Genomic DNA, 17724 nt, shown 5'->3' on the forward strand with positions numbered 1-17724 from the left:
CCAAGAAACAAAGCACATACAAGAAGCCCCTAGGAGAAGACCTCACAAAACAAGTGATTAAACTAGGAGTCCCTAAACTTAACAATCATCATGTGTGTGTGTGTGTGTGTGTGTGTGTGGGTGGGGGGGGGGGGCGGGGGGGGAGAGAATCTATTTATTACCATTGCCTCTTACTTGAGCATTGAGGCTGCAAGTAATATATTCGATTGGATGCAGCAATCAAAGATGCCCCCTAATTTCAACTATTCAGACAGTATTAAACCACCTAGAAAATAATTACCCACACAACCGTAAAGAAAATAATATAAAAAGAGTATACTGTGCAACTAATGTTACGCAGTAAATTTGGAAGCAGTAAGCACCAAAAAATCAGCAGGCAGATCCGATGCCACGTCACTCAGAATGGCTAGTCTGCTCACTATGAAGACACCAAAAGACACGATTTTTCCTTTATAAGGACTCATCCTCAAAACAACTGTTAATTTTCTGATTTTACTCAATTGTCATCAGAGCAGATGTTCTGCAATGAAATTATTCAGCTGTCCCTTCCAATAAGCTTGAAGCAGTGCACATCATGAAACCAGTTAGATACATCTGCTGTGCACGCTTCTTTTACACACGTACCTAAACAATTTGCCCTTCTTTGCCATTTAATAGTGGCTGGGCTCACCTTGAGCTGCTAACTAATGGGTTTAGAGCTCTGTAGAACCACGAATTGAAACTTCAATAGACCTTATAACCTACATTTTTCTTCTGCACGAACCATCAGGACTCCCCAGAAGTAGAAAAAATAGCTCATTGCCGCAGAGCCACAAAACCCGTTCCTAGTCTCACCTCAGACAAACAGTATACAGAGAACAGAGTTTACAATGAACTGAATCCCTGATTGTTTATAAGACAAGTTGGACAAGGCGCTCAATGCAGAGAAGCTTGATCACACCTGTCCATACTTTCTTTTGAGTGCCCAGGTACAAAGGATACACTCCCAACTGCTCAGGAGAGTACCTGTTACAATTACACTAGTCATCTCTGCTAGGATGTCGGACAAGGAGACTCTTCAAGAGGCCCCTACAAAAATTGCGAATCACTTTTAACTAAATGTGGGAAGCTACAAGGGCCCAATAAGAGACACCAACTATCGCTCCAGCCTCTTTCCTTTGTGTAAGAAGCATTGGACCGACCCACTGCTCACCACCAGTTACAACCTGTTCATTGTCCCAAAACCTCTCCAGGAAAAAGGAGGTTCTGTTGGCATTTACACACCATGCGCCTACAGTGAGGCAGAACATTTGCACAGTGATCCAACAGCTTGGATATCATACTGACAAAGGGTGGCCTCGAGAAACCAAATTCATTGAATGTTGTCTGCCCAGATAACAATGAGCCAACTTTGATCAGGAGGATATCTGCTCATGATCCCGCAACTCCATGCAACTTTCGTAAGCTGGTCCCATTTGTGACAGAACCTAATCTTTCTGCTTCCTTGTTCGTACTGTCAGTGCTGGCATCATTTGCGCTGATGGTGTCTGCCACCCTGGGCTCAGCATTACATGTGGCAGAAGAAGCCTTACTTGTGAGGCTTCCGTCATTCTCCACACCAGAACCACAACCATCGTCTTCATTTGTTGATGAAATTGCTCTTTCCTCCCGAGAGCAGACTGCCAACTCAGATTTGCCCCGGTCCTCCGGCATTTCTAGAGAAAATCTTTCCTCTCGTTCAATTTGGCATGCTGCCCCTACGCTAGCTTTTCGCCTCTTTACCAAATCTGCTTCTTTGTCTTTGATATCAACAGATGATATCGATTTCCGCTTCACATTTTGGATCATTTTGTCCTCTTCTTGATCCAGCCATACCAAATCCTTCATTCCAGGAGATGATACCAACCCTTCAAGCTGTCGTTCATTACCATTATTCCGAACGACAGTGGGAGGATCTTCATCCTCATCATCATAGTCTACCAATCCAAACGAGCCGCTACAGACCAAAAAAAGGTAAAATTATTATTGTCCCAACAGGCATGAAGCCCTACAAGGCTGAAGAAGGCAGCAAGCATACATATCTCTCGATCAGATTAGCCATCATTAGTTTACCTCAGAGGACCACCATTAACAATAACAGCTTGCGCTGGCTTTACAGCAGGTACTGTTGCATGGCCAGAGGCAGTATCCTCTTCATCATCACTGCTCAAAATACAAACTATGCCTATTAATGGTGGCCAAAAAGTTAAAGGAATTGCGTCCAGGAGATACTCCAGAACACTGAGAACCAAACTTGCGAACCTGTCTTCGTTAAAATATTCCTCTTCATCCTTATCAAGAGCCCGTTCATCCTTTCGCCTCCGTGGATCTGGGAATCCATCCAATCTGTCACGAGCAGTTGTGCTTTTATCTCTACTGTTCACAGCTCCAGAGTCTTGTTCACGTAAAATAACACCCTCCAAAGCCTAGAAATAGACCAAACAATCAGGTAACAAATGTAAAATAACCCAAAGTAATGTTACAGAGAGCTTTGCTGACAAACTGGCTCGTACAAACCGCACCTGGTCATATTTTAACTTCAACTTTCTGAAGGTATCCACATAATGAATATTTTCAAATTTATCATAGTACTTTTCAATTATGTATCCAGTGAGAGTCTTCACGTTCTCCTGAAATGCAAACATGAAACCCCATTAACTTCTCTCTTGTGAAGTGCCCTATGTAATCTGCAGATGGAGTTGCAAAAGAACATGGACTGCTTCAGAACTCTAAATCTAAGTTTGTTCAACTCTTGCATACACGTCATCTTTGCAGCTCATATAAACTTTCATGAAACAGCCCAGTAATAAATTGATTGATCTCACATACAGTCATCTTTCCAGCCAATAAATTTTTAGCTTTTTCATCAAACAGCCAGGACACAGATTGACGAAAATATTTATGTGACAGCATGTCTACAGTGGAACACATCCATCAAGATGCATCATTGTAATAGAGCCGAGATCCCAATTCAAGTTACATTCACAAATGATCCGGAAGGCCTGTATTCACTGCCTTTAACACTTGCTACCGACCATTCCAATAAACTTTCTTTTGTGGGAATTAATTACTGCACAATGTTACCGACCATTCCAATAAACTCTCTTTTGTGGGAATTGATTACTGCACAATGTTAAAGTATCTTTTTCAAAAAAAATTCCACCAGCCTACTCACTTTAAAGATGAAGTCGAAAAGCTCGAGCACCGCAGAGTTAAGCAGATTGTACCGACTCCCATTGGCTAAAAAGGCTTGAACAACAGGTTCAAAAAGCTCATTTTTGACAATATACCGGTGATAAAATTCATCCTAGAATGGACCCCAAAAATATACAATTAGTAATTAATTTGAAACAAGATCTAAAAACAGAAATAGAAATTTTCAGAATTCTACCACATACACTACCTAGCAACAATCTACGGTCTACCAAATCATCAAAGTAGAGGGACAAGTCCCCATGAGTCTGATAATGACATTCATTGTATTCAAGGGGGGTAGAAAAGGGTAAGGAATTTCTTTCAATTGTGCACCTAAGTTCGATTGCATCTACTGGGATGTCCACAAAATAACCACCACATCACTTGGCATCAAAAACATCCTGCTTATGCTTCCATACGACAACGATTCCAAAGAAGACATTATCCAAACTACTAAAAGATCGACACGAAACAGCTCTTTTTCCATAAACACAAAGAAGAAAGTGTATGAGCAGCAGAAGCATTTACAATCCAACTCCGCACATTTCAAGAAAGCATGAGCGATGTACCAAGTCCAGAGATGAATTTCATTCTGTTTCACCCTCACAAAATGCAACATTTACATATTGATGTGCCTTTATAGAGAAGCTCACTTCTTTGAATAGACCCCATTCACACATGAATACTTCACTTTCAGCTTACATTAACACAATCAAATCCACACTACTCACCAGAACTCTTTACTGCTGAAAACATCAAAATCGCAATTATAAGGATTGATGTTGGCAAACCAAAGGATTAGCATATTCTCTGGGTTTAACCTAATGTGAGGAGACATCTGCATACGTGTAAGACCCAGCACACTCACATCAGAGAAACCTTCACCTGACTACGGGCACTGACAAGGTTACATATCATCAACATACAGGCCATCACCTGACTACTACAGCCCACACACTTCCACAGCACCAAAGCATGGGTGAAGATCATCTACACGCACACACAGGTCCCAGCTAGCAAATGCCTCAGACTAGTCCATACATTCATACATGATGGAGCCACAACTTTGCAGCATGCACCAACAGTACATTGTTGGTTGCTCAAGCTCTTAAAGGACAAGCCTTAAGCTGATTGATTCAGAACACTAGCTGATAATGCTCTCAATGCTGGACTTTCTAGCCATAGTAGCTACCGCAAAACACATTTGCTGATCAAGTTTGTACTGTGTAGTAAGATACTGATATGCTCACATTGACTGTTGATGGGCATTTTCAGAAGCTATCTATCGAATTTGCCAGCCTGTACTGCTTCAACCAGCCTGTCACCATACTCGCAAAAAAACATTTAAAACATTTTTATCAGGAGAGGTGCTGAAATGTTTTTCTCAAACAAATGTTTTAAAACATTTTAACCAGGGGAGGTGCTGAAATGAACATGTGCCAAAAATACCCCCCTCATTTTAATTACTTAGCACTTACACTTCTGTAAACACAAATTAGGCTGTGTGAGCAAATTTAAGCAATCATAGCTTGCTCTTAGGGTTCACATGCAAGAGCCTAGAGCCACGCATGTACAGTGGAAGGAGGCCAACGATTGGTGGGAAGGTCAATAGTAAGTATCCAGACTCACAACTTTTAGAGGACTTAGGAATTTTTTCAGGGAAGAAAAGTATTGATAAAAATTTTAGTTCTTTAAACGTTTTCAAACATTTGCTTCAGGCAGCAAACAGGTTTATTGCAGCTATGCCTGTGGCTAAGGTTGACCATTGATCTACACACCAAATACAAAGGGATGCCCTCTTGAGGCATCTATTAATTTTGTCATCTCGGCACTGAAAATGGACTCCGTCAAGCATGCTCATGCAAAGTAGCATGCAAACGTGGTACATGTACATCGACAAGTTGTGTAGAGCATACCATGTACAAATTACAAAATGTAAATTTAAAACAGCAGATGCCTCAGGAAAAGCTACAGATAGCTTCTTGAATGTCAAGGTCGTCGAGGCCCCATATGAATACACAAGGCATCTAGTGTAAGTAGGCATCATATGCCAACCCAAACAGTCTGCATGAAGAGGGTGGTGTTGAAATTGCAAAAGTATCATATTCAAATAGTGTCATCAGCCATGCTCTGCAAAACTTTCCTCAAGGTCATCACGTGTAAAGGTTGTCAAGGCAGCAGCTTGCTGAGAACTTGATATCTGCACCGACACATGCAATAATACAATTTGTACGTTGTAAGGCCGTTGTACATTTTATGTTTCCAAGTATGATGTATGCCAAGACACATGCACTATAAAGGACACAATACTACTTCTCCTTTGTCTGTACCTTGGAGAGTTGGCAGCGGGGAGGCCCTTTCCTGAGCAAAAACCTCCGAGCGTCCGAGCGGAGGACAAAAATTTCACCTCTCTACTTCAAAAAAGGCATATTAGGGTGGTATGTTACTAAAGCCATGTCTCTCAGAGAAACTAAATGTTTATCCATAGATCTTGGTACAAAGATGCTTCATCTAACAATGACAATGATATAGGCATGGTGGACACTGGGATGGAAAGGATTTTGAAAAAACCCAGTTGTCCCTCATAACTTCTATTTGATAGGGGAATGTATTTGAAGAAAACCTCTCATAACCCCTCTTCATGGGTGGCTTATATCTGCACGAGTCCAAGAACATGCCCAAAATCATCCTCTAAAAACACAACATAGTGTAGTTTCAATCTCATGATAGTCACTCATAAGGTTAAAAAACCATAAACTCCATCATGCACAACAGGGACTAGCTACTATGACATGCCCACTGACGTCATCAACGCCCAACAATGGGTGTAGACCATATGCAGCATATGCTCTCACACATACAAATCCAAACACCCACACATACTTGAGCATCCATTTATACAAAGTCTTCGCACTGAGTTTGTATCGGCAATCGGGAGGTGAAGGGCAAACTCAGCCATGACGAAGGCAAGCACTTAAGGAGAAGGCTAATCAAAAGGCAATCCACAATCTCTTCATTCAAGCTACAACTGCTTGTGAAGACTAACCTATTTCATTTTAGTCTCCAAAGAAACTCATTTGAAGGAAGAAATTTCATCGTGAAACAACTCTTCATGGGGGGTTTCTCCAAAGAAATTCATTTGAAGGAAGCAATTACATCGGAAAACTACCTTGCACTTAGAAGAAATACTCCCATCACCCTTCTTCATGGGGATTTCTCTAGAGAAATCCATTTGTAGGAAGCCTTCCAAGATAGTTTCACCGGTGAAACTACCTTATCCAAATATAGTCATTTAGCCACTCAAATCGAAAGAAAAAGGCCATTTGAGCACATCTACGAGGTTATAAGTTATAAATTATATCATTTAGAGTATTGAATTCTAAGTTTAATTTTTAACTGTATAAAAATATAGTCATAATATATATTTCGTCTTAGTTACATTTTTTACTTTTTAATGAAATAATTATTGATTGTCATTGATGAAGCCTCTGATGAAAACCACAAAAAGTGATAAGAAACTCTATGGAGAGGAGGTATAATAACCTACGGTTTGATGGAAGCGCAATATTTAATTATTGGTTCATTGTTTTTGCCTTCATTTTTTATGCTTTCTAATTGCACGCACTTAATAGAATAGACAATCTGTAAATTTCGTTCTACTAAACGCTCTAGAAATAGAAGAGATAGAAGAGATAGAATGAATTTCCAAGGTAGTTTCTCTACTAAACACTCCTTGAGTGTACTGCTAATCTTTAATCGCTCGTACAATTTTGCTCAGAGGAAGTGCAATTTCAGTTGGCAGCATGGAGCGATCCAATCACACCAACCTCCACTTTATGTAGGAAGAATCACTTATCCCTTAAACTAAGGGCTCACCATCAGGTACTCACTATCCTCTCCCTTTTTACCATGCTTCCACCAAACAACATGACCTTTATAACTTGATGAGGTGGCTATCCAAGGGTGCATGCACATCATATCATCGCTACTTAAGTTTCTCACCCTTTTTACCATGCTTGCATCAAACAAACACGGCCCTTTCAGGCCGCACGGAAGCAAATGCCAAACCAAGACAAACATTAAAAGAAGGAGAAAGACCAGCATAAACACAAATTAATGCATTGTGTGTGTGTGTGTGCGCGTGCACGCGGTGCGGGGGTGGGTAGGGTGTTTTTCTTTTAATTAAGAGGAGGGGGGGTGGTGGGGGTCATATTTCAAAGCAAAACTAGATACCATCCAAAAAGAGTATAAACCTAGGAAATCAAAAGAAAATGGGCTTTGAGGCTCCCTCCTTGATTCTAATCGACTGATCCTAAACATAGCCAAATCCAAAAACGATATAACAACTGCAATGTAGAACACCACAGAGTTTCTTCGTTACATTTCTTTTCCTAGGCCTTTTGGAGAATTAAGAGGTAAAAACACTCTTTAATTGTATAAAGACAAGAACCCATATAGAATTGGAATCACTCCATACGTAGCGAAATGAGAGATTTTACTTAATTTGTGACGCTCATATGGGATTCAACACAACATACTCACATTGTTGCAGTTTATCATAGATCTCAATTTCAAAACCTAAAGAAGAGCGAGTAATGCTAAGATCTAAAAACTTATGATTAGCTTCCAATGGTTGTACACCAACTCGAATCATATCATACATCACCCTCTCTCAATAGGTTTCTCCAAAACTCATGCTAGTACCAAGCCATGAAGCTATAACTCAACTACTTTGAGAAATCCAGCAGAGAAGTCTTACAATCACCTACTTCTTCTTAGAATTCCAAACTCATCCCATCCTTTCGAGATATAGAATAACTAGCACACGCCTTTGCTATAGAGTTGACATCTCCTAGAAGAGATTGTAAATACAACTTGTTTTCAGCCCTGGCTCCATGGGAGTGGCTATGGGCTTGCAATAATGCATCTTGGACCGATCCAAAAGCTCTACACATACTTTTGAGACATAATGATGCCACGTCTCTCTTGTATGAACTGGATCCCCAAATAGAAATGAAGCATGCCCAAATCTGACACATCAAATGTGGCTCTCAACTCAGCCTTGAAATCTGTGATTATTCCTTCATTGAACTTGTGAGCAGCATGTCATCTACATAAAGAATGATGACCAAAATACCCCCCCATCCTTCTTGATGTAGAGGCTACTTTCAGTTGGACTATTAGTGAGAGACCCTTGCTGGTCAGAAAGGCACCAATCTTCGAATACCAAGCTCGTGGAGCTTGTTTCAGCCCATTAGCTTGCATACTTTATGGGCTGCACCAGACACCTTAAAACCGGGAGGTTGCTTCACATAAATCTCTTTCAACAAGTCTCCATTTAGTAAAGTTGGTTTTATATCCAACTGATGTAAACGCCAATCAAAATGTGCAGCCATGGCAATCACTAACTTGATAGTAGTCATCCTAGAGGCACTATGGAGGCGAGGTCTCTCCTCAGTGCCTGCTCACGCTCTTGAAGACGACTCCGCCTAAGGGCATAAGCCTGCAGCTCCTCACCGCTCCTATGGATCGCATCGACCACCCATGAAGCCCAGACCTCACACGGTGCCGTCTCTGACTACTGCCAAATCCCTGCCATGACCTGTTCGATCTCCTCGTCCTGCAGGAGGTCCTCAGGAATGAGGAACCCCTTTTGGGGGAGACCCCTACGGGGCTGCTCTAAGTGAAGTACTACTGGAGAGTGATCTAACATCGTGGTACCTGACAGAATCCCAATAGAGCCACCTTTGTGTAGTGTCCAGTCCCCATCGTAGAAGCGGTCTAGCCTCTCAAGCAGTCCATCCTATCTCCTCTGTCCGAAAGAGAGGAGGCTGCCAAGTATCCTACTGAAATCCGGCTCACGCCGGAGGTGAGCGTCGTCGTTGGCGAGGCGGGCATTGCGTCGCCCTGGGCAGTTCTACGAGCGCCGCCGCGGGTGCTACGCACCACCTTGCTTGTCCTCCCCAAACTCCAGGTTGTTAAAGTCCCCTCCAACAATCCAAGAATCTACATCCGAAAGACACTCTGAGAGCCTCCTCCAAAAAGCCAGAGGGTATTGTATGCACATGGGGAGATACACATTCAGGATCCCAATCCTAGACTCTCCCATCCTAACTCTCATCCAAACTGCCCTCACCCTGATCATAGACCTCAAGAGCCACAGACTCCTCCCCTCCGTCCAACTGCAGGGGACCACAACTCCTGACCTCTCCCTGGAAGGAGGTGGATTCGCCGTCTGATGTCTGATGCTGAGAACATATGCTTCTGAATCAAAAGGAAGTCCATTGTCCGCCCTACCACTACCCTCTGTAACTCTTTCCGAAGGATTAGATACAGCGGTTGACAACGAGCACGGTCGTGGAGCCCGTGCACGTTCCAACTCACTATGGTCCAACTCATGAGGACGGGGATGCAGCTCCAGTGAGTGGGTGCTTGTTCCAAAAAGACTCTCTTATGTGACTTTACCGAGGGTTTGGAGGGCGAGTAGTCCGTGTCTGTACGACGACGTACTAAAGTGGGCACTGGCTCAATACCAATCTTCTGTGTCCACTCCATCATGAAGAAGACTTCCACCCCAAACACCTCCGCACACTTCTGAAGTGACCAGTAGTATCCATGATCAACCTTTGCCTCAAGCGGCAATCTGATAACTCCTACTGCCAATCCACACATCGGCTCCTCTCGCGTGAAGCTCAGCTGAAAACTCACCTCCGCACCATGGGCGTGCCGAAGTTCCAGTCCCTGTGGCTCCATCCACTCGTCCATCATGCATGAAATCTGATCTCCCATAATAGCATCAAACACATCTGGGAACCACTTCTCGAACCCTATGGATGCGAACTGAAATCTGCAAACTGAGTGTGTCTCGAAGCCCACAACGCTGATCGAACCCCCTTTCTGAGACTGCAAGACCACTAGCGTTACCTCCAAGGGTAGAGGATAAGAGTCTGGAATCTCTAGGTAGATCTAAGGTCCCAATCTCCAAAAGTCCCATGGTAAGGGACGCCCAGGCTGAATATTGGGAGCTGCTGACCGGGAGGTCAAGCTCCTTCACGGACTAGTCCGGATGCTGTGGTGAGGAAGCAGAAGGGGACGTCGTCTTACCCTTGCCTACTCGCAGAGGTGTCGAGGCGGGGAAGGCGTGGGAGGTTGAAGAACCTGCTAAGGAGGTGGAGGGTAGGTAGAGGGGGAAGAGGGAGGTGGAGGGAGGATAGAGGGGGAAGAGGGATGGAGAGAGGGGGGCAGGTGGTGAGGGTGATCGTCGTCTTACCCTTGCCTCCTCGCAGGGGTGTCGAGGCAAGGAAGGCGTGGGAGGCCGAAGAACCTGTTGAGAAGGTGGAGGGGGAGGGAGGGAGGCGGGGGGAGAGGGTCAGGTGGTGAGGGTGATCATAGTACGAGAGGCAAGGGGAGGGAGAGTGGGTGGGAGGAAACTAGGAGGAAGGGGGAGTAGTGGAGAGGGAGCGAGAGCGGGATATAGAGGGGGAGGGAAGCGGGGGACACAGGTCCCCCTTGCTGATCAGGCTCGCAGGGGGCTCTGGACTCGCTCCTCCTCAGCCGCTGATGAGCTAGCACCTGCAGCTTCCGCCGCATCAGGAGCTCATAGGACTCCTTGTTTGCTGATGCAAGAGTGGGTGCGATCACTGAACCTCCATAATAGGAGGATCCTCTAGCTGGGCAGTGGCCCCCTTCGCTAGGGGAGGTGGATCTTCACGCAAGGGCTCCTCCTACTGCTGCCTCTTAGGTGCCTCTCAAAAAGCCATGTCTCTCTCTCTACGTCTAGCCCTCTACCTGCGACACTTGTGGGCCTATTTGCTTGGTTTCTTTTTCTTTTTAACCTGGGTCGAGTCCACTTCTGAGGGGATCACCCAAGGGGTCTGGGACTCCTATTGCTTTTGTCTGGGGGGGTCCTAGGCTCTGGCTTGCAGACTCTATTTGCTCTACGGGGATGGGACAGTAGAGGCTCCACCTTGGCTATGGTGGCAATCTTTGGCTAGGTGACCCCTCTGTCTACAACAAAGACACTGACCTGGTAACCCAAAAATCTCCACTCGCTCGCAAAGTGTGCCCCCTTCGAGGGTCTCTAGGCAGAATGGGTGATGGTGACTCCAGTGACCACTGCATCGGGGATTTTCGGAAGAATCTCCGCTGGCAGGTGGCTCCCTCGCTCAGAGGTGGATGGAGCAGCTTCAGTAGCGTTCATCAGCAACGACTACGGTGGCCTCTACAACGATAGTGGCGGTATCTGAAGCAGTGCGGGTGTCAGCACCAGAGGATCAACTTTGGGAGTGACTCTGGGCTCTCGTAGGAGAATCAACTTTGGGAGGGACTCTGGGCTCTCAACCACCACTCTGATTCTTAGGACCCCGTCATCTGCTACAACTAAGGCGATTGACTCTACAGAATGCCCGACCAATGGAGGAGAGGATGGCTCGATACTCCTTTGGGAGCCCTGGAAAGCGGAGCGTAATTAAAAAACGAGGAACATGGTGTGTCGTGCCCATGTCCTCCACTGAAAAGCCATGGTACCAAGGAAAGAGATACACTAGATGCTTGCTCCACGAGTGTCGAGATTGTGTCGAGAAAGCTCGATTGGATGAGGAATACACCTCTTCCATAGATAGTGACCTCTTGGCTCTAATGCAAAGCTCGCCTAGATCCACTCTCGCACCTGTCTCCTTGTAGAAGTGAGGCCCACAATTCTTGTCCTAGAGGGATTGAGTTGCCTGCTATACCTGTTGCTTGTTAGTTGGGCAAGAAAAACCTTAACGATTGTGGGATTCGAGGGTGCTGCAATAGCGCCCCTCTAACCAAACCAAGGGTCACCACCAAGATTTTCTTCGCCTTAACAAGAACAAATGCTCTCTCTGAAGGAAGGAGGAAGAAAAAAGGGGAGGTGAGGAGGAAAGATGTCAGATGGGGAGGCAGAGATAAGGCGAGGCGAGAGGTGGATGAGGACACGCTGGGTGAAGGAGGAAGAGGACAAGGAAGGAGGTGGAAAAAGGAAGAGGGGAGGCGGGGAGGGCGGGGAAGAGAAGGCGAATAGGCGGACGAGAGAGGTGGAGAGGGCGGGAGGGGAGGCAAGAAAGGCGCGGGGGGACAAGGGAAGGCGAAAGAGGAGAGGGGATGAGAAGGCGAGGAGATGGAAGAAGTGGCAGGACGGCGGAAGAGGAGGAGGCAACGAAGGAGATAGCAAAGAAGGGAAGGAGGGAGGAGAGGAGGAGGGAGCGGAGGAGATGGCAAAGGAGCGGAGAGGAGGCGCGGGAGGAGAGCCAATGAAGGAAAGGAGGGAGCGGAGGAGAAAGCGAAAGGGGCCGAGGAGGCGAAAATGACTGGGAGGAGGCGAGAAGGTGGGAGGTGGAGCTGACGGAGGGGAACGCAGATGGGGCAAAGTGCGACGGGGAGGCGATGGGGCTGTGGAAGGGGCGAAAGGGATAGGGCAGCAGGGCAGCCAGGGAGCAGCGGCAACAGCCCCTAGAGCTGCGAGCAGGTCATGTTTAGCTCTTCCATGTTGTAGTATTGATTTAGAAATTACTATAAATATGCACTTACTTGCCTTGTCGGACAACTTACATCGAAACTCAACAGGCACATGGGCATAGGCAGCACATCCAAAGACATGAAAATAATCCACCGGAGGCTTTCCGCCATGCCAAACTCCATAAGGAATTTTTGTTCTGAAAGCCTTAGTGGGAGACTGATTTAAAACATAGTTGGCACACAAGAAACATCAAAGCCAAAACCGGTGAAGCAACTTTTTGCTTGTAAGCATGCATCTATCCATCTCCCTAAGAGTTTGATTTTTCCGCTCAGCTTTGCCATTTTGCTAAGCGGTAAGCCTCACTGTAAGCTGATGTGTGATGCTTTTCTCTTTCAAATAACCCTCAAATTCATGAGACGTTTACTCTTCCCCTCTATCTGTGCGTAGAATCTGAACCGTGAGGCCTGTTTCATTCTCAACCTTGGAAAAACAGTGTCGACAATGCTTAAGATACATCAGATTTAACATCTTCCTTTGCTCTCAAATGACTTTTATTGTATTTATTGTATGTATATATACAAATATCAATGAAAAAGATATTTCAAGTCTCAGAATCGTTTCTACATGATGAACATAAACACAAGCCCTTCGCAATCTTATACTGGATAAGTGATCTTCAAATTAGGGATGTTGAAATATAAAACAAGCATGTAGGGATCTTAGAATCTTAGGGATGTAGAAGTCATCTAAAATGCACCTCCATCAACTATTGTCTAGAATCATAGCGAGGCAATTTAATATTTCCATGTCCTCGCACTACTTGGTTTGGTCATGCACTTCTATGGTTCAGATAATCTGCCACACAGTAAGCAAATAGTGGTTAAAAAGGAAGGGATATATAGGAGAGGCGAAACAGAGGGGAGGGCTAGTTGCAATCTCAGAAGACATATCACATAGAGGAGAGAGAAGAGTTTAGGAGAAGCTTGATTCAATTGTGTTGAAGTGGTCATGTTCGTTGCTTTGAAATTCTAAGTAGGACAAACCTATGAGTCGTCCAATTACTTGCAACGACAAGTTTCTTCCAACCATAAACCCAAGTGTAGTTTAAGTAGTCATCAATAAATGTGACATGATAGAGAACCACCCAATGCAGAGTCCTCATGGGACCACAGACATCGCTATGAATGAGCTGCAATTCCCGAACAGCTCGTACTGCACCATCCTTCTTGAGGGGAAACCTGTGCAACTTCCCAAGTATGCACCCTTCACAGGCATGAGGGGGAGGTGACTACAAAGGAAGCAAAGCATCAACCATAGAATGCTTTTGAAGCTGCCATAACTCATATGCCCATATCTAGCATGCCCTACCTCCGCATTCTGCATAGCATCAGTCAGAGAAGAAACTGCAAGTGCATCATCTGGTCTCTTCTCAAAAACATCAAGCTGAAAAAGACCACGAAACAGCGTACCAGATGGTCTCAAGGCATAGTCAACTTCCCTATCTCGGACGACACACTTGTCATCTTCAAAGACAACCTGAAATCCTCTTCTATTGAGAGAGGACACTGAAAGCAAATTCTTCTTGATTCCAGGTACATAAAGCGCATCGTGAATTCTGAAATTTGTACAATCTCACCAATGCCACGAACGGAATAAGAAGAAGGTAGTGACCATCTCTGAATCTGAAATGATCTCATCAATATTCAACAATTGCTCTCTCAAATCCTGAAGTTTAGTGAGGAGCTCAGTCATAGAGTCACCCTCATCCATATGAGTATGAGTCAACTCTCTCTTCAGGAATGAGACCCTAGCACCATTGCGGGCTGAAAACATACTAGTATCCCAAGCTGCCTTCGAGGTCTTGCATGACTGAATGTGCGGAATGATAAACCTTTTGACAGAAAGGGAGATAGTTGAAAGTGCTAGTGCATCACGTGAATCCCACCTTTCCTGATCCTGTGTAGGAGTCACCGCTGCAGCAGCTGCTGCACCTAGCACTTCTAGGACTGCACCTTGATCTTGTGCACTCTTGCACTTTTCGGCTGTGCTACCTGCAGAGATTTGCTCCCAAACTTGAAAAAGGAAAGCAACACTGATCCTCTTCTACCCCTTCCTCCACCTTGTTAAGGAGTGGCAGGTGCAACCACATTCTCTGGCGGTGTCACATCCCCAATGACATAATCCCACAAATGTTTGCCAACTAAATATTGCCTGCCATAAAACTCCAAAAAGAGTAATTGGTACCATCCAACTTATCCTCGTGTGAGGACTCCAAACACTTCATTGGGATTGTTCTGGGCCATAACTGCCAGAGAAATTGCAGCAAATACCAACCAAAAAATTCCCTTTCTGGGAATGAAGGTGAACAACACAAATCCCTGCTCGCATATTGATGATGCAAACTACCCACTTCTTAAAAAAACAGTCAATCAATGGCTCAAAATGCAGCAGCCCACAAGCAAAAATTCACTTGAATCTCTACTAGATCTCTCTGCAAAATGCCTGCAAAAAATCCAAAAGACCCAAATATAGGAATATGGGTGTCCAAAACCAAAAGACAGCTTGCTGTCTCAGCCTATCAAAGGCTCAAAATGCACCCAAATGTCCTGCAAATGTCACGGACTCCTAAAATGACATTGCAAAAACTGGCATATGTCTGCAATGTCACTCAATCTGAGTCAAAATTGCCTGCAAAGTGTCCAAACACCTCATACACTCTGAAATTCCAGCCCAATCACAAAAGCCCGAATTTCTTGAGGGAAATTGCAACTAGAAAAGGGAAAATTGACTAAAGGCCCCAAATGTTGCTCAAATTGAACTTTGCCTGCAAAAGCCCCAAATTTTTTTTAATGCCCAATACTCAAATCTGCCTTCAAAAAATTGCTTGAATCCAAGCCAATCAATGGCTGATTCCCAAATGCTCCTAATCCTCAAATGCACCTGCAACAAAAATGAGTTGTACGGACACCAACGTAACAGTGCACGGACAAAGTTGTACGGTGGTGCTCTAGTGTACGGAACAGCTGTGCAGATAGCCGACAGGACTGTACGGTGGAGTACGAAATCCATACTAGGTATGGATTTCAACGCAAATACGGACGTTGAACCATACGACTATACAGAGAACTTGACAACACAGGTACGACGGTGCTATACGGCAACACAGTACGGAAGCGTGCGGGCAAGCTAACGCAGACATTGTACGGACAAGTTGACGTACAGGCGAGTTGCTGACAGAATAGCTCACACGCTGTGTACGGATGACGGGGTAGAGCTGGGCTGGAGCAGTGTGGGGTGGGGTGAAGAGGGATAGAGGAGCTTAGCTGCTCTGATCCCAAATGTGAGCAAAAAAGGTGAGAGTAGGAAAGAGAGCAATGTAAGTTGTATTGCAAGAGATCATCAACACACAAAACTAGGGGTTTTGTTATAGTGACAAAACCCTAACTAACCCAACCACTAACTACAAACTGTAGTTGGATATCCTAACTGCAATTAGGGGGGAAAATCTCTAATGAGGGAAAAGTGCCCCTAACCCACTTATTAGTCATACATTGGTCACTGCCATGAATAATGGCGATAATTCCAACAAAGGGCAATATGAGGACTTTCTCATATTGACTTTTTGTATCCATCATTTTCCCAAATGTAATCAACTTCCACTTGGACCAACTTTCTAAAGCTCTACTTCTTGTTGGAGATATCATAGTGGTGATGTGATGTGTTAGTGTGAAGTACTAGGTGATGCAGTACTAGTCTATGTGTGTGAGTCATGTTTGAGTGCCACATGTCATCATGGGACCATCCCATATGCACTAGGTGCTAGTGTGTGAGTGAGTAGCCTATATAAGGCTTGTACTTCACAAGTCTTGATATACTTGATGAATGAATGAAATCCTTTCTTCATGTCTTCATTTGAGCATTGGGATCTTTTGTCACTCGTCTTTTTACCTGTCGTCAGGAACTCAGAGACTCCTGACGCCTCTCCTTGAGGAGACTCTTTTTACATTGTATCGAGACGGGTCCCATGGGTCATTTTTGGCCCCCCAAGGACGCTAATAAATTCTACTTCTACTTCTCTCTCTCTCTCTCTCTCTCTCTCTCTCTCTCTCTCTCTCTGTGGAGGTAGACACATATTTTTTTGTATCAGGACTAGACACACCGTCCTTCATAACCTCTTTTTTTGTAGAAACGGTTGGCTGGCCCGTTTTGAGACCGCCACCGTTATGCTCATTGTATCAGTTATCTTTAGTCTCATAGACCTTCACGGTCTCCCGAAGACTTTAATAAACTTTCTTTCTTTCTTTCTTTCTCTCTCTTTACCATGTTTCTAACATGGTATTAGAGCCACCTTCCATAGCTTCCCTAACCCTAATTCGTCACTCTTACCCTAACCCTAATTCTGCTTCAGCTATTCTTCCTGCAGCATGCAGCCACCTCAGCCTTGCTTCATCTCGACCCTTGTTCATTTCCACTTCTAGCTAGCTCATTCCGCCTCTTCATTCCTTGCTGTCTTCATAGCCGCCTTCATCTAAGCCCTCTTGGAGCTGTAACTAGGCTCTTGGCAGCCTCATTGCTTGCTGGTCGGCTCACTTCCCAAGGCTCCAGCCCTAGTTGCAAGTACCCAAGGCATTTTTAAGTCATTCCCTCGCTGAAAATCCTTTCTCTTGGCCTCCTTTTGCATTGGCGACTCCTTAGAGACCATCTGCTGCTGGTTTTTTGGCTTCATACAGCCTTTACAAGCTGGTTCAAAGCTGTTATCATCCATTTGTTGTAGCCGCTTTCACACCTCGGAGTTTCACTGCATTCTGGAGCATCTGCTGCAGCCGCCTCACTATTTCAGAGTTTCTTTGCTGCTGTTTGGACCATATTCCAGCCGACTTGGTTATTTGAAGACTATTGTTGCACTTCCAAAAAATTTTGGAGCTGTCCTACTTCATTTCGAGGCTGCTGCCCCCCTTCAGAAAGTCCTCTTCAATCATGACTTCCTTGTCTTCAAGTTCCCTCCTCGAGGAGAAGGAGTTTAGGTTGAGTAA

The 17724-nt window shown here is 44.8% G+C and overlaps 1 protein-coding gene across 1 annotated transcript in view; it reads right to left on the reverse strand.

Annotated features, from left to right (window-relative positions):
- Positions 1-374: 374 nt before the first annotated feature.
- Positions 375-17724, reverse strand: part of LOC147885784 (uncharacterized) — a 123071-nt gene continuing 105721 nt past the window's right edge. Inside the window, exons 21-25 of the mRNA XM_087396069.1 lie at positions 3194-3325; positions 2541-2648; positions 2281-2444; positions 2092-2181; positions 375-1975 (exon numbers count right to left, since the gene is read on the reverse strand). Of these exons, the coding sequence (XP_087252195.1) occupies positions 1411-1975; positions 2092-2181; positions 2281-2444; positions 2541-2648; positions 3194-3325 (1059 nt within the window). The 3' untranslated portion in view covers positions 375-1410. The remainder of the gene's footprint in view (positions 1976-2091; positions 2182-2280; positions 2445-2540; positions 2649-3193; positions 3326-17724) is intronic.

The sequence above is a fragment of the Dipteris shenzhenensis genome, chromosome 25, assembly GCF_047967505.1.
Source record: "Dipteris shenzhenensis isolate YYH24624 ecotype China chromosome 25, Dip_SZ_1.0, whole genome shotgun sequence".
Classification (NCBI taxonomy): Eukaryota; Viridiplantae; Streptophyta; class Polypodiopsida; order Gleicheniales; family Dipteridaceae; genus Dipteris; species Dipteris shenzhenensis.